At 39.8% G+C, this 17,262-nt stretch overlaps 2 protein-coding genes across 2 annotated transcripts in view; both read right to left on the bottom strand.

The window, feature by feature from the left end:
• The window catches only part of kcnb1 (potassium voltage-gated channel, Shab-related subfamily, member 1), a 37,310-nt gene extending 33,487 nt beyond the window's left edge, over positions 1 to 3,823 (bottom strand). Inside the window, exons 1-2 of the mRNA XM_085457086.1 lie at positions 3,576 to 3,823; positions 930 to 1,584 (exon numbers count right to left, since the gene is read on the bottom strand). Of these exons, the coding sequence (XP_085313212.1) occupies positions 930 to 1,529 (600 nt within the window). The 5' untranslated portion in view covers positions 1,530 to 1,584; positions 3,576 to 3,823. The remainder of the gene's footprint in view (positions 1 to 929; positions 1,585 to 3,575) is intronic.
• A 690-nt stretch (positions 3,824 to 4,513) lies between these two features.
• On the bottom strand, positions 4,514 to 11,501 carry ptgis (prostaglandin I2 (prostacyclin) synthase). The gene is made up of 10 exons (XM_085457091.1): positions 11,353 to 11,501; positions 10,817 to 10,940; positions 10,501 to 10,676; positions 10,256 to 10,402; positions 10,006 to 10,118; positions 9,714 to 9,895; positions 6,133 to 6,298; positions 5,641 to 5,822; positions 5,156 to 5,307; positions 4,514 to 4,794 (listed from the first exon to the last, which is right to left on the bottom strand). The coding sequence occupies exons 1-10, from the start codon at positions 11,421 to 11,423 to the stop codon at positions 4,647 to 4,649; spliced, it is 1,461 nt and encodes a 486-aa protein (XP_085313217.1). The 5' UTR covers positions 11,424 to 11,501; the 3' UTR covers positions 4,514 to 4,646.
• Positions 11,502 to 17,262: the final 5,761 nt, after the last annotated feature.

Here is a 17,262-nt window from a genome sequence, read left to right as displayed (position 1 = left end):
GTGTGATCAAAGGTTGCTCATGTTTAACACTGCTGTGGTCTCCCAGGTTGCAGTTGCAGGTGTGGCTCTGTGAAAGACCTGCTGATGGCATAACATGCATTGACTAACGGTGCGGGTTAGGGTTATGGTTGAAAGAATTCCATGTCATTTCCAGCTTCTTGTTCATGTGCACAGAGCTAAAATTCAATATCTCAAACCTCTTAATCTCAAAATGATTTTTTTTTGGGGGGGGGGGGGTCACAAAAAAGCAAGTGCTTTAGTTATTTTAATGTAGTTGCACTTTATATTACAGCTTGGTAACAGTGAGATAATAAGGTGGAAAAAAATTAAGTAATATTGTGGAAATAACAAGTTATTACCAACTGGTCCATTTGGTCCACTGGTCTGTTTGTTTGAAGGTCTGTTTTTGGTTTTGATGATAATGATGATGGCAATAATACAGCAACGGTCCTTTGTAACTGCAGCATTACAGGACACAAGGCTAATGAGCCCAATGTCACGTTTTAAAGATGTTTTATAGCGATAAATAAAGGCAGCCATTTATGTTGTTACCAAATTCGTCTTCCTGTTTTGTTCCCAGGTTTCAAATCACAATAACTGCAGACAACAGCACACAAATCCCATGTGAACAAATGGCATTGACAGGCTTTTTCTATGATTTCCAGCATTTACTCCATGTTCCAACTTTTGAACAATCAAAATGTAATGACTGATACATTTTGTGTAATCATAAGCTGTTTCCTCTCCGTGCAATGGCAGTAATCTAAGGTCACCTGGCTGTGCTGATATTTGGTACAGGAGCACTTCCTATTATTTGATTTTTCTTGAATAAACTGAAATTTCAAGCACAACACCGCAGGTATTTCTGCGACAGGGGTCAAAGTGAACATAACCATGATCAACTCACACCCAAAATCCCGTGGCATTACCTTTGCTGCAACAGATGAGCTGGGCTTCTCCAGGAGGTCCCAAAGTTTCTTTCTTTTTTCGGCACAGCAGGTGTTGTCAAATTCTTCTCCCTCTCTGTCTTTTAAGTTGTCTGCCTCCCTTTTGAGTTCTTCATTCATTTGCTCCTTTTTCTGGTGATATCTTGCTTGGCAACACGACTCCAGGTAGATCTCATCGATGCCCCAGTAGTCTAGTTCTTGACTAAATGAAAGGGCGCACATTTCCTCCATCATGTGCAGCTTACCCGTGCGGTAAAAGTTCAGAATAGATGTAAACGCCCCTGGATGCCGGTCGAAAAAGTACTCATTCTCCTCCAGACTGTAATCATCGCACACTTCCATCAGTGATTCGTGCGAGTTGCAATCTCTTAACTTTCCCAAACGCGTTCGTGGTAGCCTGTCTAACGTTCGCCACAAGACCTCATGCGGGAGCCCTCCAACGTTTAGCCTGACTCTGCGGAAACATGACTTGCTGCGAACGATGTCCACTGGTTCAGGTGGCAGCGATGATGTTGACCGAGAGCCGGCTTTATTTAACTCGGCCAAGGATTTCTCCATGATAACTTTAGGTAAAGAGAGCATGAGGACCGCTGAGGCTATGGACTACACTTGATTGTCTCTTCATTCATTATCGTATCTGAAGGAATCACAAAATAAAAACAAACCATTAGTGTTACAGAGCTTAATACAAATGTCAGAGGCCCATTGATTTCTGTTGTAACAGTCGTAACACCTTGCTGCTCTGGCTCTGGGATACATTACCCCAGAAAGGCAAACCTGACTATTGTTAAAATGATGATAAAAGTAAAACAAAATTATTTCACTCACATTAATTCTTCCATATTTCTTCTGAAAATGTCGTTCAACAATCATAAAATGCTTTCTTAACTGTTCACTGGTTGAACTGCTCATGCAAAAATACTGGAAATCAATAAAATTAAGTTATTTCTAATGATATTTCCCAATCAGTTACTGCTGTTCTTGTTGTCTTCAGCATTATTCTATTTTTTTTTAATTTCTTCCTAAAACCACAAGAATCTCTTGGTGAACAGATGGGGGTTATTAAGATGACTCATTCACATATAAACAAGGCAAAAAAAAAAAAACAGAATCCCAGCTTATTATTGTGCTGCAATCATCTAAAACTGATACTGCAAAAAGCCTCATGTTCTAAAATCTTACAAAACACTTTTGACACTTCTAACAACAGGAACAGAAGAAAAACTGCCTCAGATGCTATAGATCAGATACATTTAGAATAAAGAAATGAAATCATCCTAATCTACCTAAAAAGCTGTTGTGACTTAAATGAATAAAACAGTCCAATCTTCTTTTTTAAAATTGTTTCCTCATCCAATAGTAGAAAAAAAATGCTCAGAAAGATAAAAGGCTAAAGCCAGCACACACTGTCATGCATTTCTTTTGGGGGGTTAAAAGATATTTTGGGAAACTTTACCAAAATGCATCCATGCTGTTCTATCATCAATTTAAGCCAGTGTGGGGGAAAAATGCTGATGATAACAAGTTCCCAAAACTTTACACAACCTATTTGTGCTGACCAATTCTGAAGAGAGCTCTCCTCTGTGGTAACAGATGAAATATTTATCTTTATGACAACAACTATTTCTGCTGTGATGGCTTAGATGGCTGCACAAGGTGGCAAAAGAGGTCATCGTGCCCATTTTTTCTTACTATTAATATTATTATTATTATTTTGCCTCCACAGAGGTCGATCTGTGCCCGTATGACGCCCATGCAGTGCTGTGGGTGGGTGAGACGCAGAACACCACGCAGTGATGAATGTCGTACAAAGTGAGCGCTGTCCAGTCCAATGGTGCTGAAACACCAGGAAGCAAATGTTCACTCCCTGAATCACGGCGAGCTCCCTTGGGAGGGCAGGCTATCTGACAAGAAAATATAGCCTACGTTACATCCTCTTGTGACGAAGAGGCCAATATTTTTATGGACCATTTATGACAGTACACGTGGCACAAGCTTCACATTGAAACGTATATATTGAGCTTGTGTGTTGTGTGATGAGGGCACGGAAAAGTCCACAACACATCGGGCCTGCAGATGTGATCACTGTCTCACAAAGTTTGTAATCTTTCACAAGCACGAATAGGCCTGAGGACTAGTTTCAAAATGCGCATGCAAAAAAATTTTGAAAAAAAGAAAGAATGAAAAAACTGAACACAAAAGTCTACTGCTGAATTCAAAATGTAGATATTGTTATATCTGTGTTGTGGATGTTGCTGGAATAAATAAAACAATAACAATAATAATAATAATAAATATTCATTTGAAGCCGCCTCCACCCTCCTCCTGCTTTATCCAAGTCAAAGCTTCGACAAAACAGATTAAACAAACCACAAAACAAACATCAGCCCCACCTTTGTACACACTGGCAATCTGCGTAGCTACATTGGGAATGGTACTAGCCATCTAAAAGTGCAATGTAGTGAATGCAAATCTTCCATCTTTTCCCGTGTTTTTCAAAGGCTCCCTGCTCCATAATGGTGCAAGCTTAAACGCACAGTGTTCCCCCCCATGCAACTGGAAAGCTATTACAATTGATAGGTTGCACATTACACAAAGTCCAGAAATGGAAAATTAGCTCAAAAATACCTTCGTGAGTTGTCATCCTACACTGAATCAAACCAGCACGTACCGCCTTGTGAACAATCAATCCGCTGCCACAAACAAAAAGGAAGCAGTAGCATTTAAAAAAAATAAAAAAAATTGAGGCGCCGTTATTGGTTTACTATTGCCAGGGTCTAAACCAATCCATTTCCCCCTCCTCTGCCTCCGACATGGCAGAGATATCTTCTGCACGATCTACTGTCTACCCGCCGGTTTCCTGCTCCGCATCTTGCTTCCCTGATTCACCCTGAAGATCAACAAGTACGCCGACAAGCTCGTTCGGACAGACTACCTGTGTTCCCAGTCAGCTGTGTGAGGAGGCGCCGCATCTCTGTGAAGGTGGATCCATGGCAGCTCGGCGCTCTCTTTCACATCTGTTTAACTCTTTCACCACCGCCTCCTGCAAATCTATCATCAAAAACACACAGCTACGTGTACGTCAGACTATGATGTCTCCAGAAAAAGACGCGTAAATGTGCATGTGCACAAAAGCCTAGCATCTGAAAACACACCCGCAGCTCCCACCTGACTGGAGAGACACACTGTAGCTCTATTTATTACGTTATTAGGCACTAGTGATGCATCGTTGTATGGTGTGTGACTGATGTGATCACTTCTAGATTGATCAGTTTCACTAGTCTGCTTTGCAGTCCACCATAACCTGTGGGGAGCGGGCGGGGGTCAGGCCTCCAATGAAGAGTGTGGTGAAATATTTTATATTACACGGCACTACAGTGCAAGCATTTAAATAATTTCAAAGCTGATATCAATCCTGACCCATTACAAAATCAATATAATCGAGCTGTTGCACTGATCTTTAATGTTGCATCTTCTGTATTTGCATTTCCTTTAGAAAATAACTTCTGAACACAGATAAGAAATCGGAGTCATTAAAAATGACACAAAATCAGCTGGTTAGTGTTTCCTTTAGTTTTTTATTAACATACAAAATTACAAAATTCAAAAAGTTAAATAGGATTTAAGGTGGACTGATCAAATATAAGATACAATAAATAATATTACAGTATGTCAGTAAGTAGTTTGTACAGTAAGGTGCTATGTTCTCTTCAGTCTGTATCGGACCTGCAGGTCTCCGTCTGGCTGGAGCATCCCAAACCCATAACGACTGGGATTAACAGGAGGCAGTTTAGCCTCAGGGTCACACGGCTCCAGATCAAGATGGGTCAAGGCCAAAAAGACAAATCTAAAGAAAAAAGAGGTAAAAACTGTTTACATCTTTTCACACATATTAGTGCACCTGAGGCTGTTTTAACATTTGTACAGGACGTCATTGGCTGTTACGAGTGACTGTTCTCTAATATCCTTCACCTCTGTCATACAGGTCCGTACAGAGAATAAGCAATGGCTGTATAACAGCTTCTTACTTTATGATTGAGAACATAAAAGCAGGACTGAAATGATAAAAAGGGGGGATATTATGTGAAGATGGCCAGAACGAGTAATCAGGTTGAAATTGCATGGAACTCTTTGATGATGAAAGTATTATTTATTTTTCAACTTCAGATAAATAATGGAAATATGTTACAAATGATTTTAACACTCACTGTTTAATAGTTGAAATAGCAAACTCTTTCCCAACGCAGCTGTTTTTCCCTGCACCCCAAGGCATGCTGCAATACTTCAGCTTTTTTCCATCCTTGTAGAATTCATCCTTCACTGTCATATCATCATTTAGGAAGCGGTCGTACTTGAAAGTCTGTCAAGAGCAAAACATGTGGGCTTCGTTAGCTGTGTGTGTTATGATATCATGAAAACAAGCTTGACTTTTTGGCTATAAAATAACATTTCACCTCTAACGAATTAAGACAAATAATAAGAATGAACATTAATAAATAACCAAGCCCTAGTCCTTGACAAAGAATTTGTAGGCATTTACCAGCTTATGCCAGGGGAAGTATTATGCCTGTGTTTTAAATCACAGTGTTTAATCATGCCACCTCGAGGCCAGCTTATTTGCCATAATATAATTAGTATAGAGGGGCCCATGTTGGTGCTAGATTAATGCACTTCATATGTACACACTAAATACCTGTGGCTCTTGGTGTATCTGTGGGTCCATTTGAGGGCTGAGGAAAGGGAACAGACACACTCTGTCCCCTCGTCTGAGGTGGTACCTCTTTCCATTGGCCATGTCCAGGATCTTATCCTGCACCACCTCTCTTCTGATCATTACTGCAGCAGTGAGCCGTAGGGTCTCACTCAAAATGCTATCTGTAGAATTGAAAGGACAGCAGAGTGGATGATGTCAGAGGGGTGTCAGTGTGAGTTAAGTCAGCGGTGCCCTCAGGCGTAATTTGGCGACGAACAAACATTGCACAGATACGATTATATGAAAAAGGCAATCAACATTTAATTGGTTCAAAGTTCAAACTGCCATGGCTGCTGTCACTGTTTCAATACACTGCAGTTATTTCTAACAGCTCAAAATGAGCTTTTGTTTCCATCCCACTGGAGCAATTAAACCCCAAGGTAGAAGGGCTCAAGTGAATAACAGAAAAGGCTGCTAGCAGCTGTTACGTACCAAATACAGGTGTGCTGTGCGCTTCCAGCGGGTTGTTCTGGGGCTGCTGAAAGGAAGTATCCCGCCGAGTGGAAAGGCCTCTGATCTCTGACTTAACAGCCTCCATGGCCTCTGGGTGAGTGAGCAGGAAGCCAAGGAGCCAAAAGGCAGCAGGTCCAGCATTACACTGAAACAAACATTGCACGCACACAAACCTTTACACGAGTTTCAGATGAAAAAAAACAACAGAATTCATTTTGTACGTATAAAGCTAATATATACCTAAAATAGAGATACTTCTGATGATGGCTATTATTTGCTTTCCTCTAATTTCTCTGTACTGCTGCTGTGTGAATATGACTGATGTGAGGAGAAGCCAATAAGTCACCCCATGCTTTGTAGGCACCTCTGTCAACCACTGTGGGAGACACCTGAGCCTGTCAGACAGTAATTGCTGTGGGTTAGGGGAGCTGTTCTTACTGCTGCTCATCTCAGGTCAACTTTCCATTGACAGGCAGGGCAAATGAGCAAAAGTGACTAGAAGTACATCACACTGTCTTTCTGCCCTCTTAGATCTTCAGATCACCTTATATAATGCCTCAGGTTGTAATATGAGTCTATCCCAACAGCTGCAGATTCTTAGAGGAAAAATACCTGTCATTTTGGGAATTATAACTGAAGAGAGAGAAGAAAAAAAACATTTCCATTTGCACACAAAGCAGGTATAACAGTGCAGTTTTTAAATGGAAATTTGCATTAAAGGTTATAGAAGGTCATTTTAGTTATATAGCTATTCCCATTAATCTATCCATCAATCTTTTCAACCACTTATCCCACTTATAGGGTTGCAAGGGAATTCAAGCAGACCCCAGCTAACATAGTGGAAAAGGCAGAAAACGAATATACAAAATCAACATGATTTGGACTATAGGAAGAAACTGAAATCCAGAGAAAACTACTGGAGACAAACTTCACACAGGAAGGCCCAACAACCCAGGAAATTCCAACTAGGAGCCTTCTAACTGTGAGGTAATAGTGCTCACCAGCACGACCCCCATACCACTCATTTCCCAGCTATTCACGGTCCAAAATGCTTTGCTGGCCAGCTATTGGCTTTGACTATATGACTAAATGTGAAAGCGGTGTTGAATAACCTGCAGCATTAAAACCACAGTTGCTATAATGTTTAGGCCCAACTTGTGCAGCAAAAATAGGTCTGACCCATGCCAGGTTATAAACACTGGACCTTGAGGTATGTTTTACGGATGTTGGTGGGGAGGTGAGGTTGCCATTGATTCAATTCAATTCAATTCAATTTTATTTATATAGCGCCAAATCACAACAAAAGTCGCCTCAAGGCGCTTCATAGATACAGAGAAAAACCCAACAATCATATGACTCCCTATGAGCAAGCACTTTGGCGACAGTGGGAAGGAAAAACTCCCTTTTAACAGGAAGAAACCTCCGGCAGAACCAGGCTCAGGGAGGGGCGGGGTTCTTTGTCATGTTCCTGTTAGGATGCCTGGGTCGTTGACCCAGGGTTTTTGAGTGTATGATATTATTCATATTTTCTAGTTTTTTGGTTTCTTTGAGTTCTGTCTCATGGTTTATGTCTCTGTCTTCTTTAGTTGCTCTGTCTCCCCTATCACCTGCATCCCCTTGTCTAGTTCGCGTCTATGTGTATCCTTAGTTCCTATATCCCCGTGTCCACTCAGTGTTTGTGTCTGCCCTGGTCCCACGTCTCTGTTCCCTCTGTAGTGCCTACATGTGAGGCTGTGTCTTTGTTCAGTCTGTGTTATGTGTTTCCTGTTTTACTTTGAAGGTCTCTGTCTTTTCTCAGTGTGTTCAGTTACGCTTCTTTGGTCTCGTCAGTTCTGATTTGTCCCAGCTGTGTTTCCCTCCTGTTACTCATTCCCTGATTGCTCCCTCTGTGTCCGTGTCGCGATCTACCGTTTATTTTGCTGTGTGTTTTGGCTGTCCACCGGTGTAAGTTTATTTTGAGTTTTTCAAGTTATGTCATGTTGCGTTCAGAATTAAAGCCTTTTTTGAGTTCACGTCTGTCTCCGGAGTCTGCACCTTGGGTCCTATTCCTGCCTGCACACAGCCACGCCTAACAGTTCCGTCACCTATTCATGCCCAATTTTTCACTACTGCTGCATTCAATGTCCTGGCAGAAGAAGGTAGTGACTGACTGGGAGTGTTGATAGGGTGTGCTTGTTCAGCATCAGTGTTTGTGTCCACTGTATGTGATAAAGACATGATCCAAGGTTTCCCAGCAGAACATTTCGATGTGATGAGAAGCTGGACGTTATTCCCTTCGCTTGTCAATGGTCTTAATGTTGCGGCTGATCGGTGTATGTTTCAGTCAATAATATTGATTCCTTGCAAATGGAAAAAGAACAGCAACCTCCAGCTTGTGCAAGACTCATGACGATGTAGGCGACTTCAGTGAAATCCTAGCATTTACACTTTACACTGAAAAAAAAAAAAAAACCATCAATCTGCCTGTAACACATGTATAAGCTTCACTCTGGCACCTCTCGCCAGTCTCACATTTAATCCTTCTATTCACTGCAGTGGTGCTCCAGTTTCCATTCAAGACAGAGACTGTGTGCTCGAATATCCCAGCAGACATGATAATGCAGAAATATACGTGGGGACTGGCGGGCTTTCCCAAACATGCACAGCAGGTGTGAGAGCCTGCAGTGTGGATAGGTTCATCATTGTTAGAATTACATACATCTGTGTTTAAGGGTGAACAAAGCTTTTTCCAGGGAGAATAACAGGTTAATGATGATGTAAAACTATTAGAGCTAAAATGTAGCATAGAGCAACAGCAGAAACAAAGACCAAATACAGCTCACTATCCCCCCCACCTGGCAGCATGAGTAGTGACCTCATTGCTCCACCACTGAGACCTGTCTGAACTAGTGAAAAACCTTAAATCCCACAGTCACACCTGTGTAAATATTGCTAACAATGGAAACACTTTATATTAAAGCCCAATAAAACAAAATTAATAATATTTCAGCAAGGTTTCATGGAAGATACTGGTGTTACTGGATAGTGTAAAAGAGAGTTCTGCACTAGAGGAAGTATCCATGGGAGTATCAATGTGAGTCTTTTTAAAATGCTTTTCATCCATGCACACCGGTTAAACAACATTATCAGAGGAATTGGACTCTAGCCATAAAAACAAAAGAAAAAAACAAAAACAAAAGACTGACAGCACAACTGCCTGGTATGATGCCTGAAACTGTCAGAAAAAGAGGAAGCAACTTCAACTGACTAACACTGTTTTCATTCTCAGTGTTTGCATGTGTAATTCTTCACACTCAAGGAATACAGAGTGACGTGGAAAACTGATTCATGGGAACTCCAGTTCAAGTTACATGTTGAAGCAGGTAGCTCTGAGTGACTTAGCCACGGGGAATCTAGCATCTATGATTTCATGTTGGCAAGCTGAACACTGTTGTGTGAAATGGTATTCAAGCGATGGGTGCGGAGGAGTTTTTATGCATTGATGCCACTGTAAGGAATTTGTGGATGTTTATGGTTTGTGTGTGAACGGGAAACAATACAGACAATTAAACCGTTCTTACCTGTGTGGTCCACAACTGTAACAGCAGTGCTTTTTTCTGCATATCTGCATTTATCCCCTCCTGTTGTAGGAAGTCACAGTAACTTTGTTGCCAGGTGCTTGACTCTGACCCTCCCCTCAGCCCGCACGGGGAAAGCAGTTCCCACAGTCGCTCCTGCGAGTGGCTGACTGTTCTGCGTTCTTCTGTAATGAAACCATCAGACATTTGCATTATGGTGCTGCGCAGATGCAAGTTTAGTTTATATGTCCATCGAACATCTGTTTTATTTTTGTTAAGCTGCAGTGCAACTTACCGCGCCTGAGTGAGCCACGAGCCAGTTTGGTGAGAAGATTGTCAAATTTGCGGAACTCTTGGTAAGCAACAGCCGCGTTGTCTGTCCTCTCAAAGAATGTAAGATATCCAGCCCTGATAACAACAACAAAAACGGTAAAAACTCTCTTTTTGCTTGTCACAGGTAAAAGCATAAGAATACCACCATGTTTATCATGTTCTTTTTTAAAATGTTAGAGTATTTTTTGCTAGGTTAAAATATTATGCCTTACCTAAAAAGAAGACTATAGCAGAGGTCAAAAAGTCCTTCTTGTTTCCACTCTGAAGGGGCGGACCCATTGTGGCAATGCAGGAGCAGGGTCTGAAGGTGAGTGTTCATGGAGCTGCTGAGCTTGGGAAGGCTGCAACCTTGAAAATGCCTAAGAAATGCAAATTAAAGATAGCATTAAGATTTGCAACACTGATTTCAGTCATATAATTTTGTTGCTTATAAAATCGATAAAGACATATTTATTACTGTTCCATCCATTTCCTCTCCAAGGTAGGCTCGATGTTTGTCGGCTGCAGACTGAACACTTTTTGTATGACCTGGCTTCTGATCCGGGTAAAGTCAAAGGAATCTCTGTCATTCAGCACACTATCAAATGAGTGTGGGTCCAACAGCACTGTCACACGGAGACCGGCAACACGCACCTGTGAGGACAGATTGTTAGTTTGCTCACCTCACCTATCCCCGAAATGTTCAGTATAATATTTTTTACGATTAAAAAATAAACTGCATTCAAGCTTTTGGATTCAAAGAGTAAGTATTAAATTAATTAATCAGAACTTACTGTGAATATATCTCCATGTTTTTCTTTCATCCGGGCCAAAAACTTTGCGGCATCTTTCCCAAACTCAATGGCATGTCCCAGCCATGGAATCCAACCTTCGTCCAGAGGAGGCTCATTTCTCCGCCTGTCATACACGGAAATTCATATCGCAAAAGCATTAGCGTTTGCTTCCTTTCACTTTACATGAATCTGACACAACAGGTTTGCATTCGCATTAAGCAATGCCAAAAGGAGGATTTCTTTAGTTAAAAAGGCAATTGGCAAGTCGTCTTCAGTATAAATCACACTATATTTTGCCGTTAAAAGCAACCCCAAATGCTAAATATTCAATTAGTGATACAGCGTTAAAGTAGTGATCTAATATCAACTACTTTTCCTTCATTTTAATGAATTTTGATTAGGATTAAATGCGCCAAACAAAATAAATAAGTAATCGGTAAAGCTATAACATTTGCAAAATATGCATTTACACAGTAAACAAGCCTTAGTACTAATTTATTATCTGCAAAATCAACATGCTGTAACACTTATCTTACCTTCTGCGAGTGGAGAAACGGAGAACTAGTATAAGCACTCCAGCAATGACTGACAATAGTGTCCACCACATGGTTCTGTAAAGTCTGGCACTCGAGCTGCTCCGTGAACAATGCAGTCCATAGCCCCTGGCGTCTCGCTTATATGTTTATGCTCGGCTTAACTGTAATTACCACTTTTTAGGAAGGCGTGGAAAAGGTGTGGCCGGTGACAAACAGTTTTGCGCAATGGCCTACCTCACAATAAGCGGTGTCAGACACTGCAAAAACCACACATCACCGACTCCACACAGACAGAAATGATTTAGCCTGACAATTAACCATGTTTACTCTGAGCACCTCGGCTCAAATGTAGTTACACCTCGCAGAGACTGCAGCGTGACAGTGTCGCTTTCAAAGAAAAGCAGCTTGTCCGTACATTTCGAAGCCGTGGCATCACCGAGAAAAAGCAGGTCGTGGTTCAAAGGAAGCATACTTTAAAGAGGATGTCATAAAGTTAAGGTCAGCAACGACATAGTTCAGTTTCCCTTTGGTATTGAGAAACGTTTATTTTTAGCGTCCTTTAGATGACTTATGAAGAGTCATAGAAACATGTGGTTTTTGTTGATGACGTGTTTGTGTACCGAAACTAATTATTGATGACCTGTTTTGGAGTTAGATGGCTCAGGTATGTTTTTTCTTCTTTTTTCTTTTCTCGGTGACATCATGTTATTATCATTTTACTACTAAATGACAAATTAAATAAAAATAAAATCAGCAAGAAACACGACATTTTTGAACTGGTGAACCTAATTAATTATGAAGAAATTATGGCACTGGTAGCTGGTAATTTGTTGCTTGCTTATTAAACTGTTTACCAGCAGAGGGAGTCATAGCTTTACCGTTCCTCAGTAGCATTGTGCGCGTCCTTCTCATACAGGGGAGGAGAATCAACACAAAGCTTCAGTTCCTGTTGGCAAACATTTAAGTATAATGTCCACGAATGAGCAGATCTGAATCACTGTGAATTAAGCTATGAAAACAAATATGCATTCGTGTTGCTTGCCTTTCAGAAACATGTATGAACGAAATGTATCAAGGTTTCCATAATGACCTCAGCAGAATACCTTATCATACACCAAAATAAAGTTATGTTCAACAAAATGTATTAAGGGAAACAAAAAAAACAAAACAAAAAAACAAACAACAAAATACTCTTGTCCATGTAAAAAGGTCTAACTATTACAACTTGATTAAAACCCACAGTGGGCATACACTTGCCATTGGATTCTTAATGCTGTGATGCAATGTAATAACTAAAGTGATAACAAGAAAACACTAATATTTTACAAATCTGTCAAAACCACATTTAAAACAAACAAAAACAAAAATAGTGAATTCACTGAATTGAATTCAACTTTTTGTTTTTCCCCAAATTTGAGCAAATCTCATGTATTGTTTAGCCACTAAAAATATTTTTTTCTGTTCAGGAGTGCAGGTAAACAAGTGTAGTTTGACAATCTAATAAAAAAAATAATGTGGAAATTCATTTATAAAAACAAACATTATAGCTGAGCGTTAAAATAGTTATTTTAGTTAAAGAGCTTCCACATACTGGTGGATTAGCTATTATAGAAACATAAAACATGATTTTGGTAATACCAAAGTACCAGAGCTGTAATGACCAATACTATGAACTGCTTTGGGGGATGATTGGGGAAACTTTAGCCTTAATTAAGCATTAATCATATAAAGATTTAAGTTAGGCATCTTTATTAGCTTCCTGAAGGACCCTAATCTTTCCTTGGTGGAGACCTGGATGATTATTTTGCCCATAAAGACCTGGATGTCATTAAAGTTTCCTTAGCAAAGTTACACACAAGTTTTTCCACATTATTTTCAAACCCACCCAACTTTTAACAGGTACACAGTTAGTTGGTGAGTAACTTTTCCACAGAAAAAATTAGAAATTGCGATTGTTAAGATTGCATGATAGGGACTGCAGATTTCTCAGGGGCTTTCCACCAAGAGCTCGCTGAGAGATTTCCCCCAAAATTTAGGGCAAAGGAAGATGGGGATCTCTTGTCACATACCAAAATGCAATTTTTTCACAGGCTCGATTATCCCTGTCCTACACACCACTTTACATTGCTCTGAGACAAAAACACATTTTGGGAGAACTAAAGATGAAAGACGTTGCACACATTTGCACTTGAGATCATACAGGAAGTCATTTGACAGAAGGTGTCAGCAAATTGTGTGAAATGCACTTCTCATAGGGGAAATGCAGAGCAGAGCAACACACTTTCTCTGGGGAAGTGTTTTATCACTGTTAACGCAGCAGTGCACACCATGTTTAGTTACACCAGAAGGCTTTTCTTATAGCCCAACTTTCACCAATTACAAACAAAGTAAGAATCAGCTTGTTTTGTTGACACTTCAAGACTGATAATGCAAAAAGAAAGAAAGAAAGAAAGAAAGAAAGAAAGAAAGAAAGAAAGAAAGAAAGAAAGAAAGAAAGAAAGAAAGAAAGAAAGAAAAAAGCTCAACACATGGAGATGATGGAGTTGATTAAACTCAGATAAATAAAAATTCTGAGTCTGATCTGTTCAGATAGAGATGTTGCACTTGAACACAACCATAAGGAACAATAGGTGTAGAATTCAAGTGGAAAACACGAGATCTGCTTGGTCTCAGAAACTACAGTATTATTTCCTTGGGCAACAACAACTGCTTGTACTGGTATGCATAATTTCACATACTCTGACATCAGTTCTAAAATTTTTGAAAGCTCTTCTATGCTAAATTCTGTCACATGCAAAATGTTTGGGGGTTTACTTGCATTTAAAGCTTATTTCCAATTCCTCCCACAACATCTCAGCTGGAGTCAAATGTGGGCTTTGACTAGGCCACTAGTCTCGCCACATAATCCAGCATTTCTTCTTCTTTTTGAGCAATTCTTTGGTGGATTCACTAGTGTCTCATTGAAGGCTCCACGTCATCTTTTGGACAGATGGCCTCACATTATCTTTAAGCACTCTTTGCTGTGATTCAGACATACGAATCAAGCGCCGCAACTCCTCAATCTTTGAGGCAGGGGAACAAACCCAGACTGTTACATAGTCACTGCCATGCTTCACAAGTGAACTGAGCTTCTTCTCCTAAAAATCTGCCTTTGGTTGTTGCCCAAACATGTTTGCTGTTACTGTAGCCAAACAACACTATCTTTGATGTGTCTGTCCCGAGCATATTATTCCAACAGACCTGGTCTTTACAGATATGTTTATTGGCAAACTGTAGCTGGTCTCTGGTGATATTTTTAGCCAGCAAAGGATTTTTCCAAGCACACCTCCCATGCAGGTCACATTTCTGCAGTCGCTTTCTGATTGTAGCCAAAATCACTTTGACACCAACAGTTGCAAGAGTCACCTGCTGATCCTGTGATGAATTTTCTTGTTATTGTAAATTTGTTTCTGCATCAAACACTCCACTCTTGTGGTTGAATTTGCTGGGGTGGAAACACCACTGTGAACACTACTTGTAGATGTTTTATTTTAATTGTAGAGCACAGTTTATTTAAAATCATTTGGACTTTTTTTTATTACTTTGTCAGAACTATATGTTACCAATTTTTTCTCTGAAGCTCTTTAGATAGTGCCACGGTGATTCTACACACTTCAGTTTCAAAACGAACACCAACCCTTATATGTCAAAGATTTTATGAGACTTGTTTCACCTGTCAATCTTTAAGAAGCCTGTAGTCACTGGCACCAAATGAAGGATCCACGGTTCTAATTCTATGGATTTAAAGGTGTGATAAAATATTGAGGTATGAATATACTTTTTCACATGGCAGTTGTGTTTTTATTGGCTCAAATGATAGAATTAAATAAAAATGGAAAATCTGTTGACATTTTTTTTTCATTTTGAGTGACAGAGTCTGTAGGCACTGTTTGAAAGAAGATCAAAAATTTGCTCCTCCAAATATTTTATGTCAAAAACACCCACACTTGTATCTACATAACTACGAATGGATGTCATGGGTGCACACTAATGACAAAAATATTGCAATGAGCTCACTGTGGCTCCCACACAACAGAAACCAGTGAGCTGAGTGAACAGTATTCCTAATACTGAGATGTGTCCAAACAGAAGAATATTGTTGTGCTGCACGAGTAGAAAGTCAGTATTTTGGCAAAATGTTGGAACTTTTGCAACATTACATTTTTAACTCTGTCATTTCCAAGTTCCCTCAAACTGATGAAATCCTATCATAGTTGTTTCTATATAGTTTTTCTCATAACAAAGACACGTTTATTGCAGCTGCTCCAAAATGACGCAGGGCTTTGCTTTTCTTTTTTTTCTTTTTTTTCTTTCTTTCGTTTTTCTTTTTACTGAGATTCAGAGATTATAGTGCTATGAACCTGGTTTTTTTTAAAGGCTGTGTTTGCAGGAAGTCGGAATATTTCATAAGAACATTTTCACACATGTAGCAAACACTGGGTGTGATTTTCAGGCTGCACAACATGTTCTATTACATCAGTTATAAAAGTGGTGCACAAGACTAAATATAATTTTGTGTTGGATAATTGTTTTGCAAAGTAGAATAAATACTTTTACTTAGCTAAAATGTATAATTGTACTCGAGCAGCTTAAGTAGTGCACAAGTTGTATAATCACAATATCTCTGAATTGCCAAAAGTAAAGATACCTTATAGAATACCACCTTTCAGAATCAAGTGCATTGTATTATATTATATTGTCTTTAGTTTTTTTAGTTGTTGATTATTTTAATTGCTTATATGTAAATGGGTAGCCTAATGTATACTAATTAAATTTTTCACTTCAGTTCAATTTATATTTAAATAGTGTCAATTCACAAGGCATCTTACACTGTAGGGTAAAGACCTTACAAAATATGAAAGAAAACTCAAACTATCGGGCAACTCCCTATAAACAAAAAACATGGGGAAAGTGGGAAGGAAAAACTCCTCTCCCACAGGAAGAAACCTCCCAGAACCCCCATGGCTCTGGGAGCCATCTCCTGTGACCGGTTAGGTGTGAAGGGAAAAAAAAGAGTGCAGAGGAGGACAGGACCAAAGGGACACTATGGAAGAGAAAACAGAGCTTAATAAATACGAAAACTGTTTTAAACATTTGTAATAGTGGTATATAAACATGAGAGTTGGGTAGAGAAGAAATGCACAGTGCATCATGGGAAGCATCCCAGCAGCCTAAGGCTATTGCAGCACAATGAAGGAAGGATTCAGGGTCACCTGATTCCAGCTCTAACCATAAACTTTATCAAAAAGACATGTTTCAGCCTGCAGCCTGTGTGTGAAGTGCAACAATGTCATTAATCTGCTAAATAATAAGACGCGAAAGGGTTAAAATAGATGCTAATAATAATGCAATAAGCGCTTCTAAAATATAGGGAATTACAAGCAAGAAGTAGTATAAGAAATACTTCAATAAAACAAAAGTACTTTAAACCTGTACTTAAGTAAACCGGTCGAGTAAATGTACTCGGTTACAATCCTACTGGTCCTCTGCATACATTGTGTATATAACGTGTATTTTCCTTAATGTTTAGACTAAGAATATTTGCAATGACAAATCTTTGTTCATCACCGGAGCTATAAGTAAATTGGTTTAAATATAATCGCATCTGATTAATCCACGCTACTCCCTCTGTTCCTGTGCTCTGCCAGGTTTACGCCGCTGATGTTCTCGAAACAGATCAGCTAAATCCCGATCATCCACAAACAATATTCCCCTCAGCTCCAGACATCTTCTCTGTTATTGGCAAAGGCTTTTCGGTTCACACACAGGGGGAATCTTAAATCATCCATGAAAAGAAAAGTGGTGAGGGAAGAAGGGAGGGAGCTGGAGGAGGAGGAGCCTCGCGTTGACTTTCACATCCATTCAGCCTTT

This window comes from Copadichromis virginalis, linkage group LG5, assembly GCF_057382275.1.
Source record: "Copadichromis virginalis isolate Kocher_CV1m ecotype Utaka linkage group LG5, C_Virginalis_male_GT1.1, whole genome shotgun sequence".
NCBI classification, from domain to species: domain Eukaryota; kingdom Metazoa; phylum Chordata; class Actinopteri; order Cichliformes; family Cichlidae; genus Copadichromis; species Copadichromis virginalis.
This window is presented reverse-complemented; position numbering and strand designations above follow the sequence as displayed.